This window comes from Pleurodeles waltl, chromosome 2_1 (genome assembly GCF_031143425.1).
Source record: "Pleurodeles waltl isolate 20211129_DDA chromosome 2_1, aPleWal1.hap1.20221129, whole genome shotgun sequence".
NCBI classification, from domain to species: domain Eukaryota; kingdom Metazoa; phylum Chordata; class Amphibia; order Caudata; family Salamandridae; genus Pleurodeles; species Pleurodeles waltl.
In genome coordinates this window covers 603,223,370-603,239,273 of record NC_090438.1, presented here as the reverse complement: position 1 = coordinate 603,239,273, position 15,904 = coordinate 603,223,370, and the positions used below count along the sequence as shown (strand labels likewise).

Sequence of the window (15,904 nt, the reverse complement as noted above, 5' to 3'; positions counted from 1 at the left end):
TCTTCCAGTTTTCTATTGTGTTAATCTCCTGTCTACTTTGAAGCCAAATTACTCTCACAATCCTCAGATTCTATTGGAAATCTCCTTTGAGTGCACTGCCACCTCCAGTGTGCCCTAATGTCAAAAGAATATCAATGTCTTCTTTGCTTTCCCAATACACTACAGGAGTGTGGCACAAATTTCAAAGTGGTGATACGTTTTCTTGGCAAGACAAAGCTTTTCCTAAACCTCAAGCCCACCCCTTCAGTAAATGTAGGGACAGGAATGTCCCCTTCATGGTATACATATGTATTTCTTTTCCCTAACTGCTTGACTGCGTGTATCTGGTATCTTGTTTTTTTATTTGGACCTAACCTCACTCCATTTGCCTATGTGTAAAGGCCTAGGCCTATCCCATGACATAAGTGAGGTACTGGAGCAGTCCTGTGACTTGGAGGGTGCACCAAGCATGCTGTTCTTGAAACTGACTGTGAACTACTGTACCTGTCATGGGTTTAACACATAGAGCGGTGGTGGTAGCGTACCAAGTTTTGTGAATCCATGCTTGTGACCATATCTTTTTATCTGTGTCACTTCTAGACACCTACCCTGATTCTAATGCTAATATTCCAAGTATATGTCTGCTTGTTTTGCATATGTGGCAATGCACAAGGGCCTTGCCATCCCGCCAAGATCTGTCTGTATGTGAAAGCACCCTCCCAGACCCGATTGGCCAAATTGGGGCTGCACCAATCTTCAAGCACTTACCCAGTCTGTGCAATGTGCCTGCGAGGAGCTGGCCTAGTCAACGGATGATGAGGAGCTGCTGTCTTGTAGGTAATGCAACTGCATGAAGAGACCTGACAAGAACTGCTAGCTGGTGCTTTCTTAGAAGTGGGAGCTGAGTGAGCAAATGAGGAATCGGACGGCCTTCTGAATGCTGACCCAAACATGGACTGAAAAACCTCTCTCAGTGAGACAAAGTGACTTTGAGAGAGACAGTGTACATTGAGAAAAGATGTAGAACTCTGCACCTGAGCCTGATCATGCTTGACATTGACTTAGGGAAAGAACCACCTGGACAATAAGGAAGGGGCCTGGGGCCAAAATCAGGAAATGGTGCAGACAACCTCAACATGCAGACACTGAGTTGCCTCTTGTTCATGTCTTATCTGTAGTTTTTAGTTCTAGGTGCACTAAAATAGTTTTCTTCTGGAATGTAACTCATTGGGGTGGAGAATCATTTATTTTATTAATGTGTGTTTGTTGAGTGCTGAACTAGGGTATTCCCACCCTACCTTCTTAGAAGCATGTGACTGCTTGCTATCATGGACAGATGGATTCTGGGACATCAGAGGCAAATGGCCTGAACCCCTACAGTTGCGACCCATTAGCCATGCTTGCTCTGTGGCTGCCTGAATAGTGTATGGCAGGAACTAAATCTGCCCGTCTCCACAAGAAAGGAATTCCAGTACTATTGAGTAATCTCCAAAAGAGGACTTCCCACAGGGAAGAGGAGCCAGTGTGCTTTGGAGGGTCTAACAGCCAAGTTGGAAAGCCATTTGCACCTCAAATCTTCCACCATAGTCGTTTGCCTTTGTGTAGGAATCTATGGAACAAGGGCAGAGTCAAATGGACACAGGAGTGACATTTAAATTAGGTATATGGTTTTTTAACACAACCTAGAAGATTTGATTAACTTATTAATACACACGAGTTGGAAAAAATATAAAATAGTTCATCTTCCATATCTCAAAAAATAAAAGATAATTGAATTGTTGTTCCATATCTTTTAGACTATCTTACATGCTCCCATTATAAAGAGTAGATATCTCAGCAGTGGGCTCTGCATTGAGAAAGGAAGAACCAAATACAGTTTGCTCTCTTTTTCATAAGATACAGTACTTTGTGTGGATAGAATCCTTAACATTTCTACCTTTTGATTTAGTCAAGGTGGTGTGTACCCTGAATACTGAATGCACAAAATCGGTGGGACAGAATATGGAGTGCAAAATATTGCTAAAATATGGACAGGTAAGTAAGTCTAGATTTTTAATACCTAACTCACCATCTATGTGCCTAAACCATGTATATTTATTCAAGGTACAGAAATGTGGAGTTAGGAATAGTAAATCTATAGTTTTATATACGGACTGACCTTTCGGTATTTTGTCCCACCATATTCTTTCCTTAATATTCTTGTATATTGATATTGTAGATGTTGACATTCAGTAGAACAACTTTTCAATCAGATAGGGCCAGATGTATGAAAGCATTTTGCATTTGCAAACGGTGCGAATGCCCGTTTGCGAATGCAAAATGCCAGTTCAGAATGTATGAAATACATTCTGAATGCAATTTTAAGGAATCGCTAAAATAGCGATTCCTCAAAATTGCGACCCTGTTTAGAGAGTCGCAAATTGCGACTCTCTAAATTAGAAATCGCAAATAGGGATTCTTTATTTGCGATTTCTTAGCACATGTATGAAGCAATTCCTAAATGCGATTTTGGCATTTAGGAATCGCTAATTACCACCAATTTAAAATGCATTTTTAAATTGTACATGTAAGGCACACATGCCCTTTTGGCATGTGTGCACCTGACATGTCCCCCCAAAAAATTTTGGGGCGCAGCAGAGGGGGCCTTAACCCCCCAGCACACTGGGGTTTTGCATTTCCAAAATTGCGATTTCTGGTTCAGAAATCGCAATTTTGGAAATGCAAAAAATTCGCAGATATGGGCCAACAGGCCCATAGATGCGAATGGGGCCGGTATCACAATTTGCGATTCGGTAATAGCATTTGTGATTTTTAAGAAATCGCTATTACCGAATCGCAAATGTGATACATGGCACTTTGCGAGTCGGAAATAGCGATTTCTTAAAAATAAGAATTATCAGGCTCCAAATCCATGTGGGAAGACAACATGGGGATAGTCCTCAGCTGCAAGGAATGAAAAAGGGCCTTAAAACAGACACACACACACAAGGCCTTGAGGAATGTGAGATTTAAATATACCCAGTTCCATCCTTTACCCAACACTTACATGTCTCCCAATAGAAAGAGTAAGACACTTGGGAACTAACACATTGAGGCCCATATTTATGGAAAGTTAGCGTCGCCTAGGCATAATTTATTGTGACGCTAAAGCGGCGCTAACTTAACTCCATTTCTAGGAAGCGCCAAGCCACCTTGCATCAATGAGATGCAAGGTAGGTGTTTCCTTCGTACAAATGACGCTAGCCCTCCAGCGCCATATTAAACACCCGACGCTGAAACAACGCGCAACTAGGAGGCAGGTCTAAATAATGGGGCTAAGCCTGATTAGCGTCATTATTTAACGCCTGGTCAGACCAGGCGTTAATGTGCTGGTAGGCCCATTTCCATGGGGAAACACCATTGAATGGGCACAAAGATGCCCACCCCAACCCGCAGCATCACCAACACCCACACCACAGGGACACTACAGGAGGAGGGAGCCCATCACAGGTAAGTTGCAGGTAGGTGTACATGCGTAAGTGTTGTGTGCCACTGGGGGCGCCCTGGCTGTCACTGGGTATGTTGTGGACACTGGTCCCCAGTGGAGGGCATTGGGGTTGTGGTAATGACTCCTGTCTATAATTAGGCAGGACCAAAAAGAACCGATGATGGACGGAATGCAGAGCAAATCAAACATTCACCCCCAGTCGCAGAGATCTGGGTTTAATCCATCGTTTTTTTGCTCACCACACCACCCCAGGTTGGACCCAGCCATATGCAAATCAGTCTTGACCCTGTCCTCATGGGAACAGTCCAGCCCGAACTGCCAAGCCAGGTCCTCCCTGGACTGGAAACAAGCATCCTAGGACTGGTTTCAGGGTATCACCCTTCATCAGCTAGGCTAGCTTGAATCCAGTGGCGCAGTGAGCACGGGGCCCACTTCTGGACATACCTTTCCCACTTGTAGCGACAAATGCAAAAAGAACACATGATGGATGGAATGCAGAGCAAATCAAACATTCACCCCCAGTCGCAGAGATCTGGGTTTAATCCATCGTTTTTTTGCTCACCACACCACCCCAGGTTGGACCCAGCCATATGCAAATCAGTCTTGACCCTGTTCCTCATGGGAACAGTCCAGCCCGAACTGCCAAGCCAGGTCCTCGCTGGACCAGAAACAAGCATCCTAGGACTGGTTTCAGGGTATCACCCTTCATCAGCTAGGCTAGCTTGAATCCAGTGGGGCAGTGAGCATGGGACCCACGTCTGGGCATGCCCTTCCCACTTAGGGCGACAAATGCAAAAAGAACAGATGATGGACGGAATGCAGAGCAAATCAAACATTCACCCTCAGTCACAGAGATCTGGGTTTAATCCATCGTCTGTTGTTTTTGCATTTGTTGCCCCAAGTGGGAAGGGTATGCCCAGACGTGGGTCCCGTGCTTGTTATGCCACCAGATTCAAGCTAGCCTGGCTGATGAAGGGTGATACCCTGAAGCCGGTCCCAGCATGCTTGTTTCTGGTCCAGAGAGGACCTGGTCTGGCAGTTTGGGCTGGACTGTTCCTACGGGGAACTGGGTCAAGACTGATTTGCATATGGTTGGGTCCAAACTGGAATGGCATGGCAAGCAAAAAAACTGATGGATTAAACCCAGATCTGTGACTGGGGGTGAATGTTTGATTTGCTCTGCATTCCATCCATTATCTGTTGTTTTTGCATATATTTAGGCAGGAGTAATCTTTTGGCTGCTTGTGCATCAAAAAATGATGCTAGGCTGGCTAGAGGAAGATTTTGTGCGGCTAATCAGCCTACCATCATTTTTGACCCACTAGTGCCATTTCACCCTAACGCCTTCCCTCACTGGCTAGTGTCTTTTTTTGAGATGCTAGCCATTCCTTAGCTCCAATGTGCATCATTTGTTAAATATGGCGCACGGATGATGTTAGGGAATGGCGTTAGCTCGCGTTAAAAAAGATGACTCATAACGGCGCTAGCGCAGCTGTGCACCGCTTTTCATAAATTTGGGCATGAGTGCCTTACATGTAACCAACTAGCACAGACTACTACCACATAGTTTGGAACTGTCACAGCATTAATGGATTTTGGAGGAGCATAGCTGACCGACTAGAGAAGCTTTTGGACAGGGAGGGCTTATTTTCTCTTGAATCTTTATAGTAGACCAACACCAAAGAAAACCAGAAATAAATTAATACACTTGGCTCTAGTTCCAGCAAAAAGAAGAATAACAACCTACTGGAGGGCAGTAAAACCACCGCCAATTGACAAATTGCATTATGATGTGCCAAATGGTCATATCTGTGTTGAATCAGTGACTTACTGCACCCCAAACCTCACTATAACTCAATATATGTGTTATGCGAAGGAACCATTGAGAAGATGATATAATCTGCTTTTTAAGAGTGATTAGGTTGTATTGTCTGAATATGTGAATTCCCTATCATTGATGATCATGTAAACTCTGTGTTGTAGAGTGGGACTTGCATGAGCAGATTTAACAAAATGTTCTTACTAGCAGTTAAGAAGTATGTGGTAAAGTATTTTGTGAATACAAATATTATTAATGGACTCCAATGAATTATGAAAAGTGTTGTATGTTTTATTTGCCAGTTGCAAATATAAGCACATTGTTATTGGGAAATTGATTATATTAGTGGAAGTTTGCATTGTACACAATGTTAGAAGAACTACAAATTATGTCAGGAGTATACTATTATAGTCATAAAGAAGGAAATTGATTTTATCAGACTGTAGACATGAAAAGGTGGGGCTTTAATTGCAACATTTATCTAGAGCTTAAATGATAAATTTATATCAGTCTGGTACAGAAAGAAATAATCCCACAAAGCAAGGAAGAGGTTCATCAAGGCATATTTGAAAAATGTAATAAAATGTATTTTCTTACTTTGCAGGAACTCATTATTTCCGTGGTATGAATAATAGTCAACAGCCCTGGTCAAATGGAATTGGTCGCAAAAAATTTGGGCTGAAGCCTGTGAACCCCACAGAAGAAGGTTTGGCAAGTATACACAGTGTCTTGTTCCGGAAGGATCCTTTCTTGTGGAGGGCAGCTCTGCTTTACTACACTGTCTATCAGGCCAGCAGAATGTCCTTCAGTGAACTCTTTAAAGATCTAGCAAAATTTGTTAAAGACCCAAACACCCGGTGGGATTACTGTGTACGAGCAAAAAGAGGATGGACTGATACTTCTCAACCAGGTATGCCCCCTCCCCAAGCCTCATTGATTTGATGATATGCTAAATTCTGAGGCATTTTTTACAAATGTAGCTCTTCAAAATATATGGGTATCGGATGCAGTATTTATACACATGTTTGAGTTTCAAAGACTCTTTCAGGAGCAAAGTAAGGTGAAGAATATTTGTTTGTTTGTTTTTCTTGTCATGACAGAAGACCTTAAATGAGAATTGCAGTTAAAAGGCAGCAGTGAATACCTCTTCTGTTACAAAGCCAATATCATAATGCAAATGTATGTCGGAACCACACCTACCGGAACAACGCATGCCTGAACAACGAGGTTGGAAAAACGACCTCGTTATTACCACTAATGCCTTTACCACGAATGCCTTAACAACGATTTTTCGTTGTAAAGGCAATCCTGGTAAAGGCATTAGTGATAGGCATGCATTGTTCCGGCGTGCGTTCCCCCCTGGCCCCGCACCCCCCCCCCCCTAAAAATTACCACGGCCCGCCTCCCCCCCTAAAACCACACCAAACCCCCACCCTTGCCCCTAAAACTACCCCAACCCCCACCTCCTCCCTAGAATTACCGCAACCCCCACCCTACCCCCAAAACCTAAAGTACCCCAACCCCACCCCTAAAACTACTCCGAGCCCCCACCCTGCCCCTAAACCCCCCAAACCCCCACCCCATCCCTAAAACCTAAACTACCCCAACCCCCAACCCTAAAACCACCCCAACCCCACCCCTAAAACAACCCCAACCCCCACCCCATCCCTAAAACCGAAACTACCCCAACCCCCACCCCTAAAACCACCCCAGCCCCTGCCCCTAAAACTAAAAATACCCGACCCCCCACCCCTGCCCCTAAAACTAAAACCCCAACTGCCCACCCCGCCCCTGCCCCTAAAACTAAAAATACCCCGACCCCCCACCTGCCCCTTAAACTAAAACTAAAACCCAACCCCTCACCCCCACACCTAAAACTAAAAATACCCCGACCCCCCACCCCGCCCCGCCCCTAAAACTAAAACTAAAACCCCAGCCCCCCCACCCCGCCCCTAAAACTAAAAATACCCCGACCCCCCAGCCTCGCCCCTAAAACTAAGACCCCCGCCCTTAAAACTAAAAATACCTGACCCCCCACCCCCACCCCTCTTACCTGACCTGACCCCCCACTCCTGCCCCTAAAACTAAAACCCCAACCCCCGCCCCTAACACTAAAAATACCCCGACCCTCCCACCCCAGCCCCTCTTATCTGACCCGACCCCCACCCCGCCCCTAAAACTAAAACTCCAACCCCCCACCCCGCCCCTAAAACTAAAAATACCCCGACACCCCGCCCCCGCCCCTAAAACTAAAACCCCAACCCCCTTCACCTAAAAATAAAAATACCCCGCCCCTAAAACTAAAACCCCAAACACCCACCCCACGCCCCTAAAACTAAAAATACCCAGAACCCCCACCCCGCCCCTAGAACTAAAACCCCAACCCCCCACCCCACCCCTAAAACTAAAAATACCCCGACCCCCGCCCCTAAAACTAAAACCCAAACCCCCCACCCCGCCCCACTTACCTGACTCGTCGGGTCGTCCTCCTCAGCTGACTCCCTTGTTTGTGCCTTAACCACGCATGTGCGTTGTTCAGCACATGCGTGGTTAAGGCACAAAACAACAAAGTCGTGGTTAAGGAAAGCGTAGTTCCGCTTTCGTTGCCCACAACTTCGTTGTTCCGGAGTCGGTCTTCAGGGCGTTTCCCTCATAATACTTCAAAATGCTGAGAACAATGCTTTTATTAAGTGTGTTAGTCATATCTACTGTCACTTGGTTGGATATAGTTAGATAAGATTTAATTGAAAAAGTAATTTGTCTCCATGTAAAATCACAAAAATCAGTGTAATAAACATAATAGTCTTTTTCGATCTTACCACTCTGACAGTCTTGTCAGATCTCAGAGAATTGCTGAGCAGAAAAGGCTTAAGAAGCTTCATACCTGGAGAAGATGGAAAATGGGGCAGTGGAAACTGCAATCATGCAGAACAGACACTCCCAGGGCTTTGCTAAATGTACCCTGTTCTCTTCCAGGGGATCCTCATCAATAGTCATAAACATTGAATATTCCCGCCCTTGTGCGGGGACCCCGGAGCATATATATAAAATACATACATATTATCATGTGTAAAACAGCAATGCAGGCTATAATCATAAATAGGCTAAAATGCTTTATTTCTATGCAAGTTTTTTTTATTTTATTTTTTATATTATAAAATCACAATAGATCATAAATATCTACCTAAGCCCCCAAAAACTGGACTTAGGGAAGTAAACAGCAGTAAATAGCAGAGAAAAATAGAAAAAACTACATTGAAAAACAATGAAGCATTCTTAGCCAATAGGCTGCATGCAGGTTAACACAGGAGAACCATAAAAACTTTGGCACCGTGCCTTTAAGACCCTGAGCACCTCCAGTATCCCACCATGCCTCAGGGGTGAAGGGAAGGTGACAGTTGGTTCATAGTTAGGTCAGTTCTTTTTTCCGGCTTCTTCTGAGAGGATCCTGGAGCATTGAGCTCTCAGTTTTTCTGAGTTTTTCTTCAGAAAAATCCTTAAAAATAGTGTTTTTCCTGTTTACTCGACAGATAACATCTTTTGTCTGAGTTTGGAAGTCTTTTTTGACAGAAAATGCCATCTCTTTTTGTAAAATGTCCTTCTTGTGGGAAGAAGAAAGCCCAGTCAGACCCACACTCTCTGTGTATTGTCTGCCTGCCACAGAGTCACTGTCCTGACACCTGCAAGTATTGTAAGAACATGTCAAGGAGGACTCTCAAAGACAGAGAGAAGATCAGGCTACAAGGGCTTCAGGAGAGGAAAAAGTCAACATCCTCTTCACTTCCCAGACCTACAGCAGAAGGAATGGCCCGATCGACGTCGACAGGTAGGATTGTGCCTGTTTGTTCTCCATCGACGTCATCGGCACCACCGTCTCACCGGCATAGATCGCCGTCAACGGCGACCAGACCGACGTCGAGGGACAAAACGTCGAAGCATGGACACAGGGGTACATCTCCGTCGACGGCAGGCCGCCGTTCGGCGTCGAGCCATCTCCGGCGCTCCCGTTCGCCGTCGAGAACGTCTCACCCCTTGGCGTCGAAGGACACGACACCAAAAACACCTCGACGGCATGAACATCCGCCGTCGACCACTCGCCACTCAACGTCGAGACACACGACGGCGAGTAGGTCCAGGTCCCGCGATAGGCGATCGGCGTCAAGACACTCGACGGCAAGACCTCCGACGTCAAGACCTTCGACGTCGAGAACAGATCAGCCATCGCAACCTTCGACGTCGAGGATGCAATCGACGTCGACACAACCTTCAGCTGTGTCACAGGCAGTAGAGCCAGCGGACAAAGCTCCCTCACCGGTGGTCTCTATAAGGAGTGCATCATCCCATTCCAGAGCATCGGGCATGTTTCTCCCATCACTCTATCACCCAGATGGTTAGAGAGCCTGAATAGACCGGCAGCATCCCCGGATTCACAATACTCTAGGATGTATTCTCCTACTGCCTCATTACCGAGAACGCCATCGCCTACAGCTAGAGCAGGACGGGCTCGTTCTGCTTCTCGTCAGCCGACCACAAGACCTGCACACTCTGCTACAGCCTCTCGGAGCAGGTCCCGTTCCCGAAGGAGAACCAGGTCACGAACACCACGCAGAAGATCACCTTCTTGGTCTTCTTCAGGATCGTCTGTTGGGCGCTACTCCCCCACACTCACAGATTCTCCACCTGCTAGGATTTCCCCGGTGGATGATATCACCACTTTTAATGAGGTTCTTCTAAGGGGAGCGCAGAAGCTAAATATTGAGGTACCGGAGCCGGCCACCTCATCCTCAGTTATCTTTGAGACCCTACAACACAGATCAGTCTCGAGAAAACTGCTGCCACTAGTACCGGGTTTGCTGCAACCGACTATGGACACTTTTCTGTCTCCAGCCACTCTCAAGTCTGCCCCGGCTAGGATTCAAAAGAAATACAAAGCTCCGGAACAAGATCCTTTATTCCTGCGGAAGGATCCGCCACCGGACTCTGTGATCTTAGCCGCAGCCAGAAAAACACACTCTGTGGCATCATCTTCCACAGTCCCCCCGGATAAGGAGAGCAGACACCTAGACTCTCTGGGGAGAAAGATGTGCGGTACGGCGGCATCTGCTATGAAGGTCTCCAGCGCCTCAGCACTTCTGGGCAGATATGACCGCTCTCTGTGGGACTCACTCCACAGATTTACAGAAAAGTTGCCCAGGGAAGATAGACAGGACTTCAAGGAAATCTTGCAGGAAGGGGGCCTAGTATCTAACCAGGTCATCAGCGCGGCGGCGGACGGGGCGGATTTGGCTGCGCATGGGTATGCGCACGGAATCTGCGCTAGGAGGTCTTCCTGGCTACGGCTCACGGGTCTGAAACAGGAAGCACAGCAGCGCATTTTGAACCTCCCATTCAGCGGGAGTTCGTTGTTCGGTACCCACGCGGATGAAGAGATGGCCCGAATGAAAACGGAAGTCGACACGATGAGGGCAGTGGGCCTGGAACGTAAAAAAGACTTCAGGCGGAGGTACAGGCCGTATGACAGACGACCATTCCAGCAGAGGGTTCAAACCCCTCACTGGTCTCAGAGGCCACAACAACGACAGGGACGTCCCCTGTTTCAGGCACGTAGACCCACAAGAGACCGAGGGTCAAGTAGACCTCAACAGTCTACAGCAAAGACACCATCAAAGCAATGAGGCATTGCTTCCCTCAGCACTGTGCACCACTCCGGTGGGGGGAAGTGTTACGCATCATCTTCGCGAGTGGCACTCCATCACAAAAGACAAATGGGTGCTCAATATTGTCGAACATGGCTATTCTCTCCTTTTCAAAAAACCTCCTCCACACTTGCCGCCAGCAAGGTGTTTTCCTTCTCATCTCAGCCTGCTACGCAAGGAAGTTCTCGCACTCCTACAAAAGAAAGCTGTAGAAAAGGTTCCTCCGGCACAAAAAGGAAAAGGGGTGTACTCCCGTTACTTTCTGGTGGCGAAAAAAGGTCAACAGGGCCTCTTCAGGCCAATTCTGGACTTACGGCTCCTGAACAAGTACATAAGAAAACAAAAGTTCAGGATGCTAGCCCTTCACCAGATTGTCCCGCAACTGCATCAGGGAGACTGGATGTGCTCCATCGACCTACAGGATGCATATTTTCACATCCCAATAGCAACCAAACATCGGAAATGTTTACGTTTCCAGATAGCGTCACAGCACTACCAATTCAGAGTCCTTCCATTCGGCCTGAAGTCTGCACCCCGAGTCTTTTCAAAATGTGTAGCAGTGGTAGCGGCACACCTTCGAAGACAAAAAATATTCGTCTTCCCCCTACCTGGACGACTGGCTAGTGAAGGCCTCATCTCCGGATCAGGCGAGAAAACATCGAGATATCGTTCTAAGAACTTTCGAGTCTCTAGGTCTTCAAGTCAACCACGACAAGTCAACCTTGATTCCAACACAAAACCTCCACTACCTGGGAGCGATACTAAACACAGAGCTCCAAAGAGTGTATCCTTCGGAGGAACGACTTTTATCAATCCACAGGAAGTGTCAACAACTATTAACAGCCGATGCACCTACAGCTCGTCAGGTGACATCGCTTCTGGGCTCCATGGCTTCATGCATCTTCATTGTCCCGAATGCCAGGCTACGCATGAGGCCCCTTCAGGAGGCATTAGAGAACAATTGGAGCCAAAAGACTGGTCACTGGGAGGACAGAGTTCGACTACCAGCAGTGGCTTTTCAATCACTACAATGGTGGATGCACAGACCTCACCTGTCGATAGGTTCTCCGTTTCACCAGACAATTCCAGTCGACACTCTGGTAACGGATGCGTCTCTTCAGGGTTGGGGTGCTCATCTGGGTTCCTTCCAAGCTCAGGGTCTGTGGTCCGACAAGGAAAAGAACTATCACATAAATCTACTGGAACTCAGAGCAGTCCATCTGGCTCTCAAATCTTTCTCTCCATTGGTTCAGGGGAAATCTATCCTAATTCAGACAGACAATACAACCACAATGTATTACCTGAACAAACAGGGGGGAACAAGATCACTACCTCTGTCTCGAGAATCCCAAACGATATGGCATTGGCTCCTGGCCAGGGGAATGTCTATCACAGCGGTACACCTGCCAGGTCAGCAAAACGTAGAGGCAGATTTCCTGAGCAGACATCTGGAAGACGCGCACGACTGGGTCCTACACGACGAAGTCGTCGAGGACATCTTCGGTCAATGGGGTCGACCCCAGTTGGATCTCTTTGTACACGAAACAAACAAGAAATGCCCAGACTTCGCATCCAGGTTCTGCCGTCTGGGATCTCAAGGGAGTGCCCTGTTGATCAACTGGTCAGGGACATTTCTCTACGCCTTTCCACCGATTCCCCTCATACCGGCAGTAATCAACAAATTTTACAACTCCAGAACCAGAATGATTCTGATAGCGCCACAATGGCACCGCCAATTCTGGTACACGGACCTACTCAACTTATCGGAAAGACCTCACAGGAGGTTGCCGTGCAGACCGGATCTCCTGAGCAGAATGGAAGGCAGAATCCTACATCCCAACCTTCCCTCTCTGAGCTTGACAGCATGGCTCCTGAATTCCTACAGTATGGGCACCTAGGGCTCTCACAGGAGTGCATGAGCATCTTGAAAGAGTCAAAACGACCTTCCACGCGGCGTTCTTACGCTTTTAAGTGGAAGAGATTTTACATCTGGTGCTCTCAACAAGGTATAAATCCCATACGAGCTCAGGAGGACGTCATACTGTCCTATTTACTTCATCTGGCGAAGTCTGGTCTGCAGGTATCTTCTATTAAGGTTCATTTGTCTGCAATTACAGCGTATCGTAAGTCGCCTTCTCAGGAATCCTTCTTTACGATACCTGTAGTCAAGGATTTTTTAGAAGGCTTGAAAAAGGTTTTTCCTCCCATTCGGAGACCTTCTCCTCCATGGGAACTGAATGTAGTCCTGTCAAAACTTATGGGCCCTCCTTTTGAACCTATCCACAAGGCCTCTTTACAGCACCTTATGTGGAAGACGGCTTTTTTGGTGGCCATTACTTCAGCGAGGAGGGTCAGCGAAATTCAGGCTCTGTCTTGCAGAGAACCGTACACGGTTTTTCACGATAATAGAGTGGTTCTGCGAACTCACCCATCTTTCCTTCCGAAGGTGGTGTCAGAATTCCATATCAATCAGACTATATCTTTACCGACTTTCTTTCCCAAGCCGGAGACTCCGGCTGAGAAAGCATTGCACTCTTTAGACTTGAAAAGAGTGCTGAAATTCTATTTGGACAAAACAAAACCGATTAGACATTCTAACCATTTGTTTCTAAATTATGGTCATTTAAGAACAGGAGAGGCAGCGTCTAAACGAACGATATCAAGATGGATTGTGTCTTGTATTGTTAACTCTTACCAACTGGCTAATAAGAGATTACTGGCTAGGCCAAAAGCGCATTCCACAAGGGGAAAAGCGGCTACTGCTGCCCTCCTTAACAATGTACCAATTTCCGAGATTTGTAAGGCTGCTACATGGAAGTCTGTGCATACCTTTACTAAGCATTACTGTTTAGACTCGGATGCAAGAGCGGATGCCCAGGTGGGGCAGGCCTCTCTTAGAAATCTATTTGCATGAATATATATCTTTTCCTGCACTTCTTTCAGACAGTCCGCAGAGTTTAGGGATGGGCTTGCTAATCTATTCAATGTTTATGACTATTGATGAGGATCCCCTGGAAGAGAAGGATAAGTTACTTACCTGTAAATCCTAGTTCTCTTCCAGGGGTATCCTCATCAAAGTCATAAACAACCCACCCTCCTCCCCGGACTCAAGTCTCCTGGAAGTGCAGGACAGATTATCTTTCTGATCAGTTACACAGATTGTCACCGTAAAAAAGTACTGACCTAACTAAGAACCAACTGTCACCTTCCCTTCACCCCTGAGGCATGGTGGGATACTGGAGGTGCTCAGGGTCTTAAAGGCACGGTGCCAAAGTTTTTATGGTTCTCCTGTGTTAACCTGCATGCAGCCTATTGGCTAAGAATGCTTCATTGTTTTTCAATGTAGTTTTTTCTATTTTTCTCTGCTATTTACTGCTGTTTACTTCCCTAAGTCCAGTTTTTGGGGGCTTAGGTAGATATTTATGATCTATTGTGATTTTATAATATAAAAAAAAAAAAAAAAAAACTTGCATAGAAATAAAGCATTTTAGCCTATTTATGATTATAGCCTGCATTGCTGTTTTACACATGATAATATGTATGTATTTTATATATATGCTCCGGGGTCCCCGCACAAGGGCGGGAATATTCAATGTTTATGACTTTGATGAGGATACCCCTGGAAGAGAACTAGGATTTACAGGTAAGTAACTTATCCTTCCAGCCTCTACAGGGCTAGCAGATAGGTCATCCTGACATTTACAGGTCACTATATGTAGAGCTCTATAAAGCTCATGAGACTCGAGGGGAAGTGCCTGGCAACACCGGTTGCTAGAAGTTGCTTTCATATCAGTTCGCACCTGACCCATTCCCTCCACTTTATTGTTTTTCTCCTCCTCGGTTCCCCTTGTTCCTTCCTGTTAAATTCCTTCCATTGACTTAGATAGTACTTCCATCCATTCCTGATTCGATGTGTTCCTTACCATGAATCCTCTCCTGCAGTCATGTTTTTCATCTTAACACCACTCAGCATTTTCCCGGAGTGGTGTAGTTAGATCATCTTTGGTTCTCTGGCAAGCTTTCAGGTGTGCCTGTGTGCTAGTTGCATCAGAACTCTTCTACTCATGGGTTAAGTATTTATGTCCTGTCTCCTGTACATTGATTGTACAAGTGGTGCTATACTTACTTTATTGTCGTCTCTCTGCGTTCTTAAAAGGATGGTGCTGTGAATGTGTGATGAAGCGCTGCCTGTAATCTGACATTGCAGCCCAAGTGTTCCACCAACTAGTTTACTGGCACAGGTGTCTTTCCCTCATCTACACCCCTTTACCCTTATCTCTGGGTTTCTGTCTGTTGTTTAGTTACAGACTGTGAGTTAGCTCAAAAAGGTAGCTGTTGGACTTAGTCTCGCTCTTATCTGCATCCAGTTATCCAAAGGTGGTAACAGATTGCCAGATCGTTAATACGGATACCGAGATCAATCAAATACAGGTGACGGCACAGGAAATAAATAAAAGACAAGAGGATCTTCAGATGGCTCGACAACAGTATTGAAATTTGAAATGCAGTGTATGTTTCTCCCACAGGATAATATTACCGCACTCAAGGCTCATGCCTCAATTCTGACAGCTCTGTTATTTTTACTGTTTTCTTGTAAAATCTATAACACATAAAGTACTTACCCACTATCAATGATCTTGGTGTCTAAATATATATAATTATCTGCGTTATTTTTCTTAATTGGTCTCAGATTTATTTTTGAGGGTTTGTCTCATTTATTGACTGTATGTGTACAACAAATGCTCAACAATCCCCTCTGATAAGCCTAAACTGCTCAACCACACTACCACAGATCGAGCACTTCGGATTATTAAAGTATGCCCCTTTAAATCAATAAGGGTCGTCTAGACATTTTGCATGGTGTACCCCTACATTGGTAACCTACATAAAAAGCCAGCTTTCTACACCCATGGCTGACAAATT

General features: G+C 45.9%; 1 protein-coding gene across 1 annotated transcript in view; it reads left to right on the top strand.

The window, feature by feature from the left end:
• The window catches only part of MATCAP2 (microtubule associated tyrosine carboxypeptidase 2), a 196,933-nt gene that overhangs the window by 124,814 nt on the left and 56,215 nt on the right, over positions 1-15,904 (top strand). The window contains exon 5 of the mRNA XM_069215542.1: positions 5,890-6,195. Coding sequence (XP_069071643.1) covers positions 5,890-6,195 — 306 coding nt within the window. The remainder of the gene's footprint in view (positions 1-5,889; positions 6,196-15,904) is intronic.